The sequence below is a fragment of the Quercus robur genome, chromosome 10, assembly GCF_932294415.1.
Source record: "Quercus robur chromosome 10, dhQueRobu3.1, whole genome shotgun sequence".
NCBI lineage: Eukaryota > Viridiplantae > Streptophyta > Magnoliopsida > Fagales > Fagaceae > Quercus > Quercus robur.
Genome location: NC_065543.1, coordinates 35,520,625 through 35,539,975, shown reverse-complemented (window position 1 = coordinate 35,539,975; position 19,351 = coordinate 35,520,625). Strand labels below are relative to the sequence as shown.

The window sequence follows — 19,351 nt, the reverse complement described above, 5'->3', positions numbered from 1 at the left end:
CCAAATATAACCATTTCGATGACGACCAAAGCTGCCTTGCCAACACCATAACAGCCCCAGAACAGAGTGCGGCATAACCCAAGAAACTCCAAAAAGGCCCAAAACCATAGACCATAGATCCGAAGCAAAAGGACAATGAAGAAATAAATGGTCAACCGATTCACCATTTCTCTTACACATGTAGCACCAATCCAGAATCCACACCTTCCTTTTACGTAAATTATCGATCGTCAAGCATTTCCCTAAAGCAGCAGTCCAAACAAAGAAAGCTACTCTAGAGGGAATCTTTTGCTTCCAAATACTTTTCCAAGGAAACCCAATGGAAGCGGAGCCAGCTAAAATTCTATAATAACCACTAACCAAGAAACCCTTAACTTTGTTAGGAATCCAACACATTTTATCCTCACCTCGCCCCCTTATATGCGAACCATAAATAGATGCCATGAAGTCGGACATAGACTCTAGATCCCGAGCATGCACACTCCTAATGAATCTCACATCCCAAAAGAGGACACCATGAGCGAACATCATAAGCTCAGCCACACTAGCATCCTTATTCCTACAAAATCTGAACAAATCTGGAAATCTAACAGCAAGAGAAGTCTCTCCACACCACCGGTCTTGCCAAAACTTCACTCTAGATCCATCACCAATATCATACAGAATATGGTGAGAGAAAGAAGGCCATCCCTGACTGATATTTTTCCATAAACCAACACCATAAGGGCCAAACACAGCTCTGGAAAACTAGCCCCCCCACATACAACCATACTTTGTCTCTATCACTTGCCTCCAAAGGGCATCTTCCTCAACCCCAAATCGCCAAAGCCACTTTCCAAGTAAAGCTTCATTGAAAAGTCTAATCTTCCTTATCCCTAAGCCACCCGCAGAAATAGGAGAACAAACAGTAGCCCATTTAACCAAATGGATTTTAGGATCATCTCCAAGACTGCCCCACAAGAAATTCCGCTGGAGCTTCTCAATACGGTTAGCCACACTAGCAGGAATGGGAAATAAAGAAAGAAAATAAGTGGGAAGATTAGATAGGGTGCTTTTGATAAGGGTGACTCTACCTCCCTTGGATAAGTATAAACGTTTCCAACCCGCCAATCTCCTCTCCATTTTCTCTAGAATAGGATTCCATATAGACTTATCCTTGAATTTAGCTCCCAAAGGAAGACCTAGATATTTCATAGGGAGAGAGCCCTGCTTGCAGCCAAGAACAACCAAGAAAAGGTCAAAATCATTGACTACCCCAACCGGAACCAATTCTGACTTGCCCAGGTTGATCTTAAGGCCAGACACCGCCTCAAACCAAATAAGAATCATGCGAAGGATCAAAATCTGGTCTAAATCAGCCTTACAGAAAATAAGCGTGTCATCTGCAAAGAGGAGATGAGATACCGCCATGGATCTTCCGTCCAAGTTACCAACACTAAAGCCCGACATGCGACCTTCAAGAACTGCTTTGTCCAACATTCGACCAAGAGCTTCCATCACCAAAACAAACAACAAAGGAGACAACGGATCACCTTGCCTCAAGCCTCTGGTGCTACCAAAAAAACCACAAGGAGAGCCATTGATCAAGATGGAGAAGCGGACAGTAGAAAGACAAAAGCGAATCCATTGTCTCCATTTGGCAGAGAAACCACTTCTTTCTAACATCTGAAGCAGAAAATTCCAGTTTACATGGTCAAAAGCCTTCTCAACATCCAGCTTACAAATCAGCCCCGGCAACCCAGACTTCAATCTACTGTCAAGGCATTCATTAGCAATAAGAACATGATCAAGGATTTGTCTGCCCCTCACAAAAGCATTCTGAGATGCAGAGATTATATCCCCCATCACCAAGCGGAGACGATTAGCCAAAACTTTAGCAATAATTTTGTAAACCCCCCCAACCAAGCTAATGGGCCGAAAATCTCCAATCTCATTAGCTGCATGCTTTTTAGGAATAAGAGTAACAAAAGTTGTGTTTAAGCTTTTCTCAAACTGACCAAAGGCAAAAAAATGATGAAAAACAGCCATGAGATCCGGCTTAACAATCCCCCAGCAAGCTTGGAAAAAAGCCATAGGGAAGCCATCGGGACCAGGGGATTTATCACCATGAAAACTTTGAATAACATCAAAGATTTCTGCCTCTTCAAAAGGTCTCTCTAACCAATCCGCATTCTCCCCAGATATCATTGGAAAAACCAACGAATCCGGAAACGTCCGCTCAACCTGCTGCTCAGAGTACAAATTCATGAAGAAATGAGAAACGTAGTCTGCAATTATACCCTGATCCGACGACAAAGTACCATTAACCATAAGGCTTTCGATGGCATTATTTTTCCTGTTGGAATTAGCCATTCTATGAAAGAATTTGGTATTGGCATCCCCTTCTTTCAAATGCAACACCCTGGACTTTTGTCTCCAACTTGTCTCTTCCATAAGAGTCAACTTTTCAATATTTGAACGAAGATTAGATTGAGCTAACTTCTCCTCAGCAGATAGACTATGAATCTCCTCTTTAGCATCCAAATCAATCAACTTACTCCAAAGGGCCTGTTTCTTAAAAGTGACATTGCCAAACTCAGTTTCATTCCACTTTTTTAAGTCCGACTTCAATGCAGCCAACTTCTTAGCAAGAATAAAACTAGGGGTACCATGAAACAAATAGGAAGCCCACCACTCCTTCACTTTGTCAACAAAGTTATCCACCCTTAACCACATATTTTCAAAACGGAAGGGAATTCTGCCTCTTCGCTGACACCCACCCTCCAACGAAATAGGAAAATGGTCAGAAAGAACTCTAGGCATCCTTTTTTGGGTGAACTGAGAGAAGTGATCAGCCAAAAGAGGGGAGAATAGGAACCGGTCTAGCCTAGAAGCTGAGGAAGAATTAGACCAGGTATAAAGGCCCCCTTCCATATGAATATCCAACAACCCATGCAAAGAAACAAAGTCTGAAAATCCAAACATGGCCCTGGAGAAGCTGGCAGCCCCCAAACGCTCAGAAGGGAAGCGGATAATATTAAAGTCCCCTCCAAGGCACCAAGGCAAATCCCACCAACTGATCAGCCCGGTTAGTTCCTCCCACATCAACCTACGCCTATTGTTCAAATTAGGCCCATATACACCTGTGAAAGCCCACTCAAATTGGTCGCCTACATTTTTAAACTTGCAAGAAACTGAAAAATGCCCCACCGCTTCCTCCACCTTTTCCACAACCCGGCTATCCCACATCAATAAAATTCCTCCAGAAGCACCTTCAGAGCCCAGGTACAACCAATTGACATAAGGACAACTCCAAATACTTCGAACAGTACCTCTAGTAATCCACTCTAGTTTGGTCTCTTGCAAACACACAATATCAGCCTTCCAGGATCGCAACAAGTTACGAATCTGAAGCCTCTTGTCAACTTCATTCAGACCTCTGACATTCCAGGAAATAAGCTTTAAATTCATTGAGCAACGGAAAGAACCCGATTCCTATTAATACCACATCGCCTAGCAGATGTAGAGCCATAATTAATGGAACTAAACAACCCTTTCAACCCTTTAAAGCTGCCATCTATTTTCTTTCCTCGCCTTTTTTTCTTTTTGGGTCACTTTTGGCTCTTATTCCACTTGTGCTGTCTGTGTTCAGTACGTAATGTAAAATTGTTTTGGGTGAATTTATGCTATTTTCTAGTAATCATCATCATCATCATCATCTCTCTCTCTCTCTCTCTCTCTCTCTCTCACATGCACACACAAGAAAACATGCAATGGAGTATTTGTTTCTTGTTCCCTTGTGTAATAATTTGAACTTTGCTGCTAATGGTAAGCTAAAGTGAATTTACCAACTGTTTTGTCATTTTCATCATTTGGGGTGTTGGTGGTAGTGTTCAGCTTTTTATCAAACTGTTATTTTGTTGAAATTGTCATTTTAATTTTTTTTTCCTCACCTCTCAAAAGATTTTTACTTTTTTGAAAGCAATTTTGAACCTTTCGTTGAGACATGTTTGTATGTTTTGAGTCACAAAGAATAGTGAATTCCCAAAAGTGCTTGAAACCTTGCTTGTTTAATCTGTTATTTAAGTTTGGGCATCCTTAAGTTTTCAGTTTTTGGTTTGAAATTACCTGTTAAATCAGTATTTAGTTTATTCATTGTAATTTTGAAAATGGGTTTTGAGGAATGATGAATTCCCACATTTAACTTTTTTTTGATGATGATGACAGTTAATCTACTGTAAATTCAGGCTAAAATTTCAGTATATTCAAATACTTATTGTGTTTTGGGTGTTGAACTCTAAGAATTTACCCTTTTGAGAGTTTAAATTTCGCTTTTCTATTTTGGTGTTCTGCATTTCTTTTTTTAGTGACAAGAGGTCTGAATGCTTGTTTTTAATTACTTGGTGAAGGGACTGAAAAACATACAGGTCTATTCCTAGTCATTGTACAGCTTATGGGGATCCAAGAGCTGTCTTATGTGCTTTTCAATCTCATGTTGTCACACTAATTGCTGAATGTCTGATCAGTTTTCTAACAACATTCTTTTGGATGTGCTTTATAACAAAATTGTGTTTTCTATATTTTCAATGTATTTCATGTCTTTTACAGTTTAACATATTACCAGATTTAACAAGTTTTTAGAATGAGATATTGTAGCTAATTCTTTGACTTTTATAGAATTGAATGACTAATCTTTACATGAGTTTTTATATTCTGCTTTGGTCTTGCTTGGCTTGCCTGAATCTTTGTTAGAAGTGCCACTGCACTTGATGCTAAATTACATAGAATTTGATGTTACTTCTTTCTCTTTTAATTATTAATCGTATGAGCACAAATATTATATTTGTCTTCAGAAATCCAACTTTTATTTCTCTGCCACCATATGCTGTTCTGACAGCTTACCTATTTCTGTTGTTTCTTTAATTCACAGAGTATTGTCTTTTTAACTTCTCTCCTCAAGCGCATCGACCGACTTTTGCAATTTGACAGGTGCATTTTAACTCATTGCATATCTCATACAGTGCGTTATAGCAAGTAATACTTGTAATTGATTTCATGTACTTGGAAATGGGCATGTATCAGGCTGATGCCCAGCCACAACGGGATCTTAACAGTCAGCTGTATCCGGACATTGACACAGATTGCATTAAAGCTTTCAGAGTTCATACCTCTTGTAAGTGTTCTCTTGTCCCCATCTAACTGCTTTTCAAAGTTCTTGGCCTTCATGGCTAGTTTGTGGGAATGGCTGCAGGATCGTGTCTTAGAACTTATAAGACCTTTTCGGGATTTGAAGACGATATGGCAAGTTCGAATTGAAGCAAGCAAGGCACTCCTTGATCTGGAGTTCCACTGCAAAGGCATTGACTCCACATTGTCATTGTTTGTCAAATATCTAGAGGAAGAGCCATCTTTAAGAGGTCTGTAGTACTTTCTTCCGTGTGAAAGTCATTCTTTTCATGTCTTTTTTTTAATTGATTATTCCTTGGGGTGCTTTTCTTCACAAAATCCTTGAGGCTTTTTTTTTTTTTTCCGGTGGCGGTTTTGTAAGAAGGTGAAGCATGTCATTGGACAGTGTGTTACTATACTTACAATAAATTTTACTATTACAGGACAGGTGAAATTGGGTATACATGCTATGCGGTTATGTCAGATAAGTAGTGGATCTGGTTCGAATGTTAACATAAAGAATGACACTCTCATGTCTTTACTTTCTCTGCTTGATAGCAGTATAGCATTCAACAGTATCTTTCTTCGTCACCACATATTCTGCATTATACAAATCCTTTCAGGGAGGTGGGCATGCTTCTCCCTTTTTTTGGGTCTAAATTCCTTTTTCTCTAATTCACGATTGTTTCAACTTTCAAGAATGGTTAGTTTTATTTGAATGAATTGGTATGGTTAACCTATTTCGTCTTCATGTCTTAGCTGAAGAAGTATAGAAGTTACTTTTACCCTTTTTTTTTAATTGGTAAATTACACATACACCCAGTAGGTCTTGAACCCCATGACCTCACCCTCCAACCCATTATGAAGGAAGAAGTGCCAGTTGAGCTATAGCTCATTGGCATTATTTATATCTTTTTGTCCAATGTTCTGGCAATTCCTTTGGTTTTCGATGGTTTATATATGTTGCAAGTAGCGTTTTGCTTTCTGTGTTTTCTGTTTGATAGCATTGTTGTGTCATGTAAGGTATCTTCCTTTCTTTTCCCTCCATAAATGAATTTGGGTTGAATCTGAGCTCTTATTTTCAGGCCCCCGACTCTCTATGGAGTACCCAGAGAGACTAGAACATTGCTCGTGGGTGATGCAGAGACTTGCATTGAACAGAAGAACATATTTTCTGCTCTTGTTCCTGAAGTGAAACCTCCAGAACTACCTCCTGACATACCAAATCCTCCAGAACTACCTCCTGACATCCCAAATCCTCCAGAACTACCTCCTGACATCCCAAATCCTTCAGAACTACCTTCTGACATCCCAAACCTTCCAGAGCCACTTTCCAACACTCCACATCCTTTGGAACCCCCTCCTGTCATCCCAAACCCTTCATTTGATAGTATGGCCATTCCACTTGCTTCCAAGGAATCAGATACTGTTTCAAACAGTCGTGAACGAAAGATGCCATCTATTAAGATCAGGGTCAGACAGTCTGCTGCTACCAGTAGAGCTGAGGAGATTGATAACCAAACTGTAGAAAAATCTCAAGGTGGGCAACATGAAACTGATCATGGGGCTAGCAGTTCTGTTTCTGTGGATGCACCTCAAAGGAATTTGACAGAGGCTGTGAGCATTAACAATCAAATTCTTGAGGAAGTTAACTCATGTCATGATCATGGCTCCCGTTTGACTGCCAGCATAGGTAGTGCAAAACCTACCAGTGATGGTGATGAAATTGGAAAGGAACTCCAGTGCACTGCTGATTCAAGCAAAGTTTCTGTACAAGTTCAGGCTGATGTTCAATTATCATCTAGCTTCGCGCAAGATAATAATTTAGATGCTGATGCACACAAATATGTGAGTCTTCAAACTCTTTCAGTTGGTAGACATGGTTCTGATGGTGGTTCGATTGTCATGATGGAATCTTCTCGGCATGGGAAAGAGAAGAGTAAGAAGAAAGACAAGGAAAAGAAAAGGAAGCGGGGAGACCATAAAGGACACCGGGATGACCCTGAGTATTTGGAACGGAAACGTTTGAAGGAGGAGAAAAAGCGTAAAGAAAAGGAGATGGCAAAGCTGCTCAAGGTGGCGAATGCATCTTCAGTAGAACCAACTAAAAAGGAGGAACCTAGAATCAAGTCGGCATCAGTGCAATTGAATCCAAAGGAACCCAGTGCATCCGATGCAGTGACCAAAAGGGTTGATATCAGGCAATTAAATCCAAATGAACCTAGAGCTGATGTTATGACCAAAAAGGTTGACGTCAAACCTGAGGCATCAGAAGGAACTTCTGCTGCTCCAAAAATCCGAATTAGATTGAAAACCCGAACGCTTAACAAATTATAGAGATTGTATTCTGCGCTTTTTGAAAAATGCTGAAAAGTTTCCTTTCCTGTTTTATTTTGTAGATTCTTTCGGCAATGTCTAGAAGTAGAGCTTTAATATTAGGGTCTAATTGTAGTGACACACAAACGAGTTAATTAGATGCATTTTTGTTTGCAGTTGTTTCTTTCGATTAATCATTTCATAATATTTTTCTACGATTACAGTTGAGAACTATGTGCTACCTGTAGTTTGCATTTTCGTCACTTAAAATTTTACTTTTCCAAGAAATTAAAGTTATAAACAATAATTGAGACAATACTTTTCTATTCTTCAAAAGAGATAGAACTATAGTATAAGATGATAATATAGTGGTTTTGGATTAATGACAACATTAAAATATAGGACTGAGTAGAAGATTTTTTAATGGCGGGACTGGGAACTCTATTTTTCTTTTGCCTTTTTAATTAATTCTCACTATATTCTATCATTAGCAGAGCAGATAAAGATTTTTTTTTAAAAGTTTAGTTTTTTTATTTATAGAGAACACATAATTAGATAATAAAAAAAAAGTAAAATGTCTATTTTTTTATTTATAGAGAACACATAATTTTCTTTAGTAGACAAAGAGCAATGTGACATCATTTATTTTAGTTAAAAAAAAAAAAAATTATCCTTGCCCATGGTTGGGTATTTAAAGGCAAGATATAAAAATTGTTTTTTTAATTACCAGTTTAATACACCTAAAAAAAATAATATTCGTATAAGAAAAATACTAATACTTTGTTATAGATGAATAATCTTTATATATAATCTTGTTAATATTTCAGAAAATAAGATTATATATTATATCCCATTACAAAATAATTATATCAACTCTAATCTTAATATATGATCTTGTAAATATTTCAGAAAATAAGACTATATATTATATCCCATTACAAAATAATTATATCAACTCTCTTCCTATTGCTCCATCAAAAACCTAATTCACAAAATTATCAAAATTAAAATTTATCCACAAAAAATCATTTTAATTGATGCTTAATTTTAAAAAATAAAAATAAAAGAAACCCTAAAACCCTTATTACACCTTTGTTATGGACCTTTCAACATTTCTATGCATCAAACTATCAGTCCAACCTTCCACAAAAAAATATATTAAAATTTAATTTTAAATAAAGGAAAGAATAGAAATTAAAGAGCAAAATGAATTAAAAAAGACATATTCAAGCGAACGTTGCTAAGCACCATGACAGCGACAACAGTGGAGTGAGTGAGCAATGGGATGGGGAGGCTAGATGGTAGTAGTGATATATATATATATATATATATATATATATATATATATATGGGAGGACTTTCGTCTCGGCCCTCAATCAGGTATTGTTTGCTGTGGGATGGGCAATGATCGACCTACGTCCCACCCTCACGAATTTGTTCAATCTCACATCGAGGAGAGACGCCTCTCGCCCTTACCTTATAAGCTTTGAACCTAAGGAAGGGTGTACCCTAGTATGTGTGGAGAGGATGTCCAACCCCCCAACCTCTTTGGGTAAAGTGACAGTCTCCTAGTTAGCTCATTATGTCTATCTGGTGACTAATCTTTTGAGAAAGGAGCGTGGTTTGCATGGCGTAGATCGGGATGGAAGTCACAAATGCTTTTATGAGGGTGGCCCGACCTATAATAATATATACGATGTATAATGTGATATTATGTTTTTTACCCTAAAACATTACCTTCCCCACTAAAACATTATTAATCCATGAAAGTCACTTAATTTTTAATTTTTTTTAATTTTTATTTTTTCATTTCATAAATTAACTTATTAAGTCAAGAGCCTCGTACTTGATTAAATGATATTTTCTAGCGTTTACAACAAAATCATTTAGGATTTAAATTAGGAACGGACCCAAGTAAGGGCCCAAGCTCGCCTGGGTCCAATTGTTTTTTTTTTTTTTTTGCCATTCTATATTTCATTTTTGTAGTTTGGCCTCCTTTCTCCCCAATCAGTCTAGCTAGCTTAACCTAAATAGCAACTATCCAACCCAGAAATTTAACAAAAATAATAAAAATATTCACAATGGTAATTGTATTTTAGCAAAAAAACTATTTTACTACTAAAGAACAAAAAAAAAAAAAAAAGTGTTAGAGAGGCTAAAGCTAAATTTTTTGCAATTACAGTATACTGGTATAAATACTAGTTGACTGTAGCAAGTTGTTAAAAATATAATACAATATTTTATTAAGATTATATCTCTTCCTTTAATTAATAAACTCAATGACTCTCTCTTCCTTATTATTTTAATGAGTTGTTTATATTATTTTAAATGAAGTGATAAAGAAAATAGAACATTTGATATTGGGTTTATTGTTAAATAGATAAAGTAGCGATTTGAGGTATTAAAAACTAAAATTTTTAGCACCATTACTATGAATGTTTTATCTTCAAAAAAAAAAAAAAAAAAAAATCATAGCCAGCCTAGTATTTAAAAAAAAAAAAATTGTTTTTGTTTTTGTCTTTATTGGTAGATGATTGCATTTTTATGTATTTAGAAACAATGATTTTGTGTAATTATAACTTTTTAATACTATATGGATGTCTATTTGGAGTTTTTTTTTTCTTTATACTCCTGCCCCTATTAATTTAAAATCCTGAGCCTGTCCCTGATTTAAATCCCCTTCTCTCTTCTGTAATAACTATCAAATTATTTATATAAAAAAAAAACCATAATTTACTGCCAAAATATATATTTCACAAACTCATTTATTTATTAATTTTAATATTAAAGTGCGGTAACAAATTTATTAATATAGTATTATCAAACTGATGTGATTTTAACTAGAATTAATCAACACACGACCTATCATATGGTAAAATCGAATATCTTTGAGATAATGTTTTACATCGCAAAAGTCCATCAAGTTATCTCCATAAAAAAAAGTCCATCAAGTTTTAACAACAAAGAAGAGCCTAAATGCTAAGAGCACTAATGTCGGCCTTTTCAGCATTTTAGTCAAATTAACCCAAAACTTTTTAGTTTTGCTAATTTAACAGCTATACACACGTATCAAACCCAATATTTATTTCACCACTTTATTCATAATGGTAATTGTATTTTAGCAAAAAAACTATTTTACTACTAAAGAACAAAAAAAAAAAAAAAGTGTTAGAGAGGCTAAAGCTAAATTTTTTGCAATTACAGTATACTGGTATAAATACTAGTTGACTGTAGCAAGTTGTTAAAAATATAATACAATATTTTATTAAGATTATATCTCTTCCTTTAATTAATAAACTCAATGACTCTCTCTTCCTTATTATTTTAATGAGTTGTTTATATTATTTTAAATGAAGTGATAAAGAAAATAGAACATTTGATATTGGGTTTATTGTTAAATAGATAAAGTAGCGATTTGAGGTATTAAAAACTAAAATTTTTAGCACCATTACTATGGATGTTTTATCTTCAAAAAAAAAAAAAAAAAAAAAAATCATAGCCAGCCTAGTATTTAAAAAAAAAAAAAATTGTTTTTGTTTTTGTCTTTATTGGTAGATGATTGCATTTTTATGTATTTAGAAACAATGATTTTGTGTAATTATAACTTTTTAATACTATATGGATGTCTATTTGGAGTTTTTTTTTTTCTTTATACTCCTGCCCCTATTAATTTAAAATCCTGAGCCTGTCCCTGATTTAAATCCCCTTCTCTCTTCTGTAATAACTATCAAATTATTTATATAAAAAAAAAAACCATAATTTACTGCCAAAATATATATTTCACAAACTCATTTATTTATTAATTTTAATATTAAAGTGCGGTAACAAATTTATTAATATAGTATTATCAAACTGATGTGATTTTAACTAGAATTAATCAACACACGACCTATCATATGGTAAAATCGAATATCTTTGAGATAATGTTTTACATCGCAAAAGTCCATCAAGTTATCTCCATAAAAAAAAGTCCATCAAGTTTTAACAACAAAGAAGAGCCTAAATGCTAAGAGCACTAATGTCGGCCTTTTCAGCATTTTAGTCAAATTAACCCAAAACTTTTTAGTTTTGCTAATTTAACAGCTATACACACGTATCAAACCCAATATTTATTTCACCACTTTATTCATAATGGTAATTGTATTTTAGCAAAAAAACTATTTTACTACTAAAGAACAAAAAAAAAAAAAAAGTGTTAGAGAGGCTAAAGCTAAATTTTTTGCAATTACAGTATACTGGTATAAATACTAGTTGACTGTAGCAAGTTGTTAAAAATATAATACAATATTTTATTAAGATTATATCTCTTCCTTTAATTAATAAACTCAATGACTCTCTCTTCCTTATTATTTTAATGAGTTGTTTATATTATTTTAAATGAAGTGATAAAGAAAATAGAACATTTGATATTGGGTTTATTGTTAAATAGATAAAGTAGCGATTTGAGGTATTAAAAACTAAAATTTTTAGCACCATTACTATGGATGTTTTATCTTCAAAAAAAAAAAAAAAAAAAAAAAATCATAGCCAGCCTAGTATTTAAAAAAAAAAAAAATTGTTTTTGTTTTTGTCTTTATTGGTAGATGATTGCATTTTTATGTATTTAGAAACAATGATTTTGTGTAATTATAACTTTTTAATACTATATGGATGTCTATTTGGAGTTTTTTTTTTCTTTATACTCCTGCCCCTATTAATTTAAAATCCTGAGCCTGTCCCTGATTTAAATCCCCTTCTCTCTTCTGTAATAACTATCAAATTATTTATATAAAAAAAAAACCATAATTTACTGCCAAAATATATATTTCACAAACTCATTTATTTATTAATTTTAATATTAAAGTGCGGTAACAAATTTATTAATATAGTATTATCAAACTGATGTGATTTTAACTAGAATTAATCAACACACGACCTATCATATGGTAAAATCGAATATCTTTGAGATAATGTTTTACATCGCAAAAGTCCATCAAGTTATCTCCATAAAAAAAAGTCCATCAAGTTTTAACAACAAAGAAGAGCCTAAATGCTAAGAGCACTAATGTCGGCCTTTTCAGCATTTTAGTCAAATTAACCCAAAACTTTTTAGTTTTGCTAATTTAACAGCTATACACACGTATCAAACCCAATATTTATTTCACCACTTTATTCATAATGGTAATTGTATTTTAGCAAAAAAACTATTTTACTACTAAAGAACAAAAAAAAAAAAAAAGTGTTAGAGAGGCTAAAGCTAAATTTTTTGCAATTACAGTATACTGGTATAAATACTAGTTGACTGTAGCAAGTTGTTAAAAATATAATACAATATTTTATTAAGATTATATCTCTTCCTTTAATTAATAAACTCAATGACTCTCTCTTCCTTATTATTTTAATGAGTTGTTTATATTATTTTAAATGAAGTGATAAAGAAAATAGAACATTTGATATTGGGTTTATTGTTAAATAGATAAAGTAGCGATTTGAGGTATTAAAAACTAAAATTTTTAGCACCATTACTATGGATGTTTTATCTTCAAAAAAAAAAAAAAAAAAAAAATCATAGCCAGCCTAGTATTTAAAAAAAAAAAAAATTGTTTTTGTTTTTGTCTTTATTGGTAGATGATTGCATTTTTATGTATTTAGAAACAATGATTTTGTGTAATTATAACTTTTTAATACTATATGGATGTCTATTTGGAGTTTTTTTTTTCTTTATACTCCTGCCCCTATTAATTTAAAATCCTGAGCCTGTCCCTGATTTAAATCCCCTTCTCTCTTCTGTAATAACTATCAAATTATTTATATAAAAAAAAAACCATAATTTACTGCCAAAATATATATTTCACAAACTCATTTATTTATTAATTTTAATATTAAAGTGCGGTAACAAATTTATTAATATAGTATTATCAAACTGATGTGATTTTAACTAGAATTAATCAACACACGACCTATCATATGGTAAAATCGAATATCTTTGAGATAATGTTTTACATCGCAAAAGTCCATCAAGTTATCTCCATAAAAAAAAGTCCATCAAGTTTTAACAACAAAGAAGAGCCTAAATGCTAAGAGCACTAATGTCGGCCTTTTCAGCATTTTAGTCAAATTAACCCAAAACTTTTTAGTTTTGCTAATTTAACAGCTATACACACGTATCAAACCCAATATTTATTTCACCACTTTATTTAAATATTATTTTTCTCTCTCTAAAAATTAATTAATTTTTTAATCCTCTTCCCCCTTTTCGACTTTCCCAACAAAACCTCCTTCTAAAACCCAATGGAATCTCCTTCAACAACATCACCAAAAACCCTTGCCTTCAAACAAAATCAACAATTTTTTTACAATTAGTAAAACAAAATCAACAAGTTGAACCCATCTCCCACCATTAGTTGAAAGAATTCCCTATTCCCTTTCACAGAAACCCAAACCAAAATCAATTGAATCCAACCTCCATTGTCGCTATTGAACTATACCACATCTACCGCACAAATCAAACTAAAAATAAGTACAAACCCAACAGCCACCGGACTCACCATCAGAAACCACCACACCCACCGCCCAAATCAATGCAAATAGCAAAAAAAAAAAAAAAAAAAAAAAAACCACAAGAATCAATGTTCTTTACCCAAATCCATCATTGCTAGATGGCAACATCTACTACCACCACCGGATTGTACCCAAAACTAGTACCACCACCACCAATTTATGTTGATCAGTGCATGAGAGAGAGAGAGAGAGAGAGAGAGAGAGAGAGAGAGAGAGAGAGAGAGAGAGAGAGAGAGAGAGAGAGAGAGAGAGAGAGAGAGAGAGAGAGAGTACTGAAAGGCAGAGAGTTAGGAGGGGAGAGAGAGAAGTGAGAATGAAAAAAACATTTTGGGTAAATTGCAAATTACACCCCTAAAGTTTGGGGGTGTTTGGATTTTACATTCTGAAATTTCAAATTTTGTATTTTACCCCTTGAAGTTTGGGGTATTTGGATTTTACATCCTGAAATTTCAAACTTTGGATTTTACCCTCTAAAATTAGGGAGTGTTTGGATTTTACACCTCAAAATTCTGAAATTGTAGGGTGTAAAATCCAAACATTTCCAAATTTTAGAGAGTAAAATCTAATCATATCTAAAATATAGGGGGTAAAATCTAAATTCTGAAATGTTAGGGTATAAAATTCAAATACTTCCAAACATCAGGAGATAAAATCGAAATTCTAAAATTTCAGGGTGTAAAATCTAATCATCCCTAAACTTTAGAGGTGTAATTTGCAATTTACCCAAATATTTTTATTAGGTGTAGCAAGGAATAGTATCTCACTAGTTGCGGCGAGATTACTGTTTAATATTAAGGTTTTTTTTTTTTTTTTTTTTTTTTTTTTTTTTTTGATAATTTGCTAAGATTGATGCTTTTTTTTTTTTTGGGGGGGGGGGGGGGGGTGGGGTTTGAGCTAAATTTTTAAATACCCTAATGCGAATGCTCTAAGGGTCGTTTGGTTGGGTGGATTTTAGGGAGGATGGAAAAAAGAGGAGAGAAAAGGGGAGAGAAAATGCTTTTTGAAGTGTATGGTTTGAATTTTAAGGAGGGAAAACTAGTGAGGCTCAGGTGTTTTCTCCTTGGACCCACCAAAATACTATCTTCCCAATTTGGGGAGAAAATAGAGAGGAGAGAGTAGTTGTAGTCAAATGATTGAACTACCCCTCATCTTACGTTTCACTCTTCTTTTTTTTATTTTTTATTTTTTATTATTATATAGTTTTTTTCTCTTTTTTACTAGGCATGCTTTTTATTTTTTAATTAACTTGGGTGATTGCCTTTTTTTTTTTTGGTTGGCGTTTGATTCTTCTTCTTCTTCTTCTTCTTCTTTTTTTTTTTTTAATAATTGAGCATCATTTTTTAATAAAGGCATATGTGTAAATTTATACAAACTCTATTTTTTATCTTCTCATTTTTCTTTTCAACCAAATAAAAAGGTTTTTCTTCTATTCTTTTTTATTTAATTTTTTATTTAATTCCCTTCCCATTTTCTATCCAACTTTCCCATTCCCTAACCAAATGGACTCTAAGAGCATTCCCATCATCTCATACAAAACATTCTATCTATTTTAACATAAGAATCTAATTTTCTATTTTACATACTTTTCAAAACACCCACATTAGATTATCTATTTTACACTACATTACATTAAAATATCAAAATTTTAAAATTGTTTTTCTTTCTTCACACGCAATAACCACCACCCACTCTCTTCATTCAATCTCTAGATATGTCAAGAAAGAATAAAAAATTATATGCAAAGTGAATAATCTCAGTGTAAATTTATACAATTACTATAACAAATTTACACATTTTTAGCTTAACGATGTAGATGATTTTTGAGGTTGAATATGTAAATAAGTAAAAGTGATACATTTTTCTATTTTGCATTGTTTGATGTAAATGCTTGGAGAATCTGTATCCACTCATGCTATTTGATTTAAAATCCAAACCCATTGACAGCATCATTGTACTCAAAATTTGTACTTAGAGTCTGTTTGAGATTCACTTATTTTATTGAAATTGAAAACTTTTTTACTAAAAGTACTGTAGATAAATGTAAATATTAGTAGAAATAGTACATTGAGACTCATGAATGGTACCAAAAAGTGCAGTAGGACCCACGAATAGTAGCAAAAATAAGTTGAATAGTAAAATAAGTTGGTAAAAAATAAGCTAGCCAAACAGACCCTTAATTATTTTGTCCTCTTTTATGGGTGAGTTTGGTTCAACTTTTTGAAACTTGGCTTTTTGAAAAAACTGAGTGTTTGGTAAAAACTGTTAAAAAGTAATTTTTGAAAAAGTTGAGTGTTTGGCTAGCACTTATATAAAAGTGGTGGTTTGAGTGGTAAATTACCAAAAAGAATAATGAATATATAAAGGAGTTTATTTCATTTTTAAATTAACTACTTCATAATACTTACTCAAAAAAAAAAAAAGCTACTTAATAATAATAATAAATATATTATTGTCATAATTATTTGTTATTACTATTACTATTATTGGTATTATTTTAATAATGTAGTTTTTTTTAGCATCAATGTTATTCTAAAAATTTTGAACCAAGTATGTTATATGTCTTACTTTAATAATGTTATCTATTTTTAATAATATCAATATCACTATTTTAATAATGTTTTTGTCTTATTAAATATGATGTTATTTGTTCTGGCATGATGATTAGAAGGGGTCTCAAAGGGTAAAGTTGGGTTTTTAATAAATATCTATCTAGGTTAGTTATTGAGTACATAAACCAAAGAGTCTAGAATTAATAATCTGTAAAAAAAAAGTGCTTCACAATAATAAAAGAGTAATATTGCTACAGACACAAACTATTTTACAATATTTTTACAAAATGTTGATGTGACCAATCTCTAATTGGTTTTCATCTAGGCCCACCATTAACATCATTTTTTCATTTACCAATAATTACTCACCATATTAACAGTTTATGAAATAGTTTGTATTTCTAATATTACTCATAACAAAAATTAAGAAGTAATACAAAAAATTTAAAATAAAATAAACAAGCATGGATAATTTACATTTTTTACCAAATGATATTCTTACAAGGCATTTTTTAAGAGTTAACAAAATATAGGAATGACGTTTAATAATATTTAAATTATATACATAGAATTATACTATGCATTTTATTATATATTTTTAAATATATCCATGCATATGCATGAGGTTACAAGTGAGTAATATATTAAAGTGGAAGCACAAAGACAATAAAAAACTCTCAATGTTATTTATTATGTTCAATAATATTTATTTTCAAACTAAATAGTTGGGCAACATTTCTTCATGAATCTTGTTAACGGATGTCCTAATCAAACTAGTGGTACTAAAAAACTAAGGTTGTCAACCTTAGTTTTTTTATACTATCATAATCAAAATACAATGTTCATATTAACAATTTTTTTTTCATAATAATAATACTTATAAAATCTAAATGAATATTGGCAAAATTCTTTAAATATTTCCTTTTTACGAATATTGTTCAATGTTTCTTTCTTTCTTTCTTTTTTGAGAATCCTGTTCAATGTTTCTGTATGTACACAAAGATTACAGCCAAGTATAACCTAAAATCTATATCAGATTTTTAAACAACAAAAAATAACTAAATTTTATCAGATAAAAAGAAAATAAATTCAACGAAATTCAATTGATAATAAACTTCAATTTTTGTTTTAGAGAACTAATTTATAAGGTCCACAGAAATTACTTCCTCAAAAAAAAAAAGAAGGTCCACAGAAATTAATGAAATCTTATTTTGATTAAGAAAGCCCTCAAAATGAGGAAACAAATACATTAACCTAAAATTTTGAATATTAAATTAAAACATAAAGAAATTTAAAAATAAGAAAAATATGTCTTATATATATATATATATTTTTTTTTTTTTTGAGAAGGATGTCTTATATATTTTGTCATTCTCATACATCTTTTAGTCACGTTAGCTTGTAATAAATTTATCTTATAACCCCCTTGACATTACTATATATATTTAGACTTAGTATTTTGGGTGCAGAATAGCATAATAAATGTAACCGCATCAGTTTTGGGTGGTGGGAACGCTTATATCACAGCTGAAGCTCGAAGCTGGAGCGACGAAGAAACCAATGGTTTTGTGTTCAAATATTGTTCAATAATAGGAACTGGCCCTGCATTTTTAGGGAGAGCACATGGAGACTATTCGAGAGTTGTGTTTTACAAATTAGTATTTTCTGGTATTATAAACCCACGAGGATGGTATGAATGGAACCACCACGGAAAAGAGTAAGATCGAAATCCTTTTCATTCTACATTCATCTTTTGTTAATGATGTGGGTACAAATTTGAACTAGGGAGTCCTAATATTTTTTTGATATAAGACAATTATTTTGAGCCTTGAAAATCATATCTCAAGCAACATTTTAGTCCTTATGTTTTCTGTTAAAATTATAGTTAAATAATTAAATTCATAATTTTATTAACCGCTCAAGATTTTGAGACAATCGAGTTTATCATTTTTCATTTTTTGTTGCGTAGGAAAATGATCACGTGCAGAGATAGAATGCACAGGACCAGGGGCAGACATGTCAAAGCGTGTGAAATGGGTGAAGAATTTATCAGAGAAAGAAGTGCGACGACTCGTCAGTGTACAACGATTCATAAACCAAGGAATGTGGTTGCAAGAATAGCTCATCCACTTATAGGGTCTGTTTGGATAGAACTTATTTTGCTGAAAGTGAAAACTGAAAACTGAAAACTAAAAACACTATAACAAAATATTTTTTAAATGTGTGAATAGTGATGTGGGACCCATTTTTAATGAAAAAGTTGTTAGAAAGTGTAATTTGTGGGACCCGTGAACAGTGTACGGGAGCACTGTTCACAGTTGAATTGTCAACAATTGTGGGCTGAACCAAAAAAAAAAAGAAAAAAAGAAAAGCAAAACGCGCTACAATAAAACGTGGACTTGGAATAAGCTGAATCCAAACTGCACCATAATCTCAGTTTCCCATATGTTGTTGCCATGCTCTTTTGGTCATTCTTTATCAAGTGTCGCATTATTATTTTTATTTTTGTTGTATATTTTTAGTTTTTCAAATATTTTGTCATTTTTTATGGGAGAGTTTGGTTCAGTATTTTGAAATTAGGTTTTTTTGAAAAAGTGGGATTTTCAAAAAATGCGGTATGAAATTGGATTTTTTGAAAAAGTTGAGTATTTGGTAAAAACTGTTAAAAAATAATTTTTAAAAAAACTGAGTATTTGACTAGTACTTATAAAAGTGGTGGTTTGAGTGGTAAATTAACAAAAAGAAAAATGTATATATAAGGAAGTTTATTTCATTTTTAAATCAACTACTTCATAATACTT

At 32.4% G+C, this 19,351-nt stretch overlaps 1 protein-coding gene across 3 annotated transcripts in view; it reads left to right on the top strand.

Moving 5' to 3' along the window:
* Positions 1–7,637, top strand: part of LOC126701916 (transcription initiation factor TFIID subunit 2) — a 40,458-nt gene extending 32,821 nt beyond the window's left edge. For 2 of the 3 annotated variants that reach the window (XM_050400359.1, XM_050400360.1), the window contains exons 21-25: positions 4,910–4,968; positions 5,062–5,152; positions 5,231–5,396; positions 5,589–5,772; positions 6,231–7,637. In XM_050400359.1, coding sequence (XP_050256316.1) covers positions 4,910–4,968; positions 5,062–5,152; positions 5,231–5,396; positions 5,589–5,772; positions 6,231–7,482 — 1,752 coding nt within the window. In that variant the 3' untranslated portion in view covers positions 7,483–7,637. The remainder of the gene's footprint in view (positions 1–4,909; positions 4,969–5,061; positions 5,153–5,230; positions 5,397–5,588; positions 5,773–6,230) is intronic. The other variant, XM_050400361.1, reaches the window with a different exon arrangement.
* Positions 7,638–19,351: the final 11,714 nt, after the last annotated feature.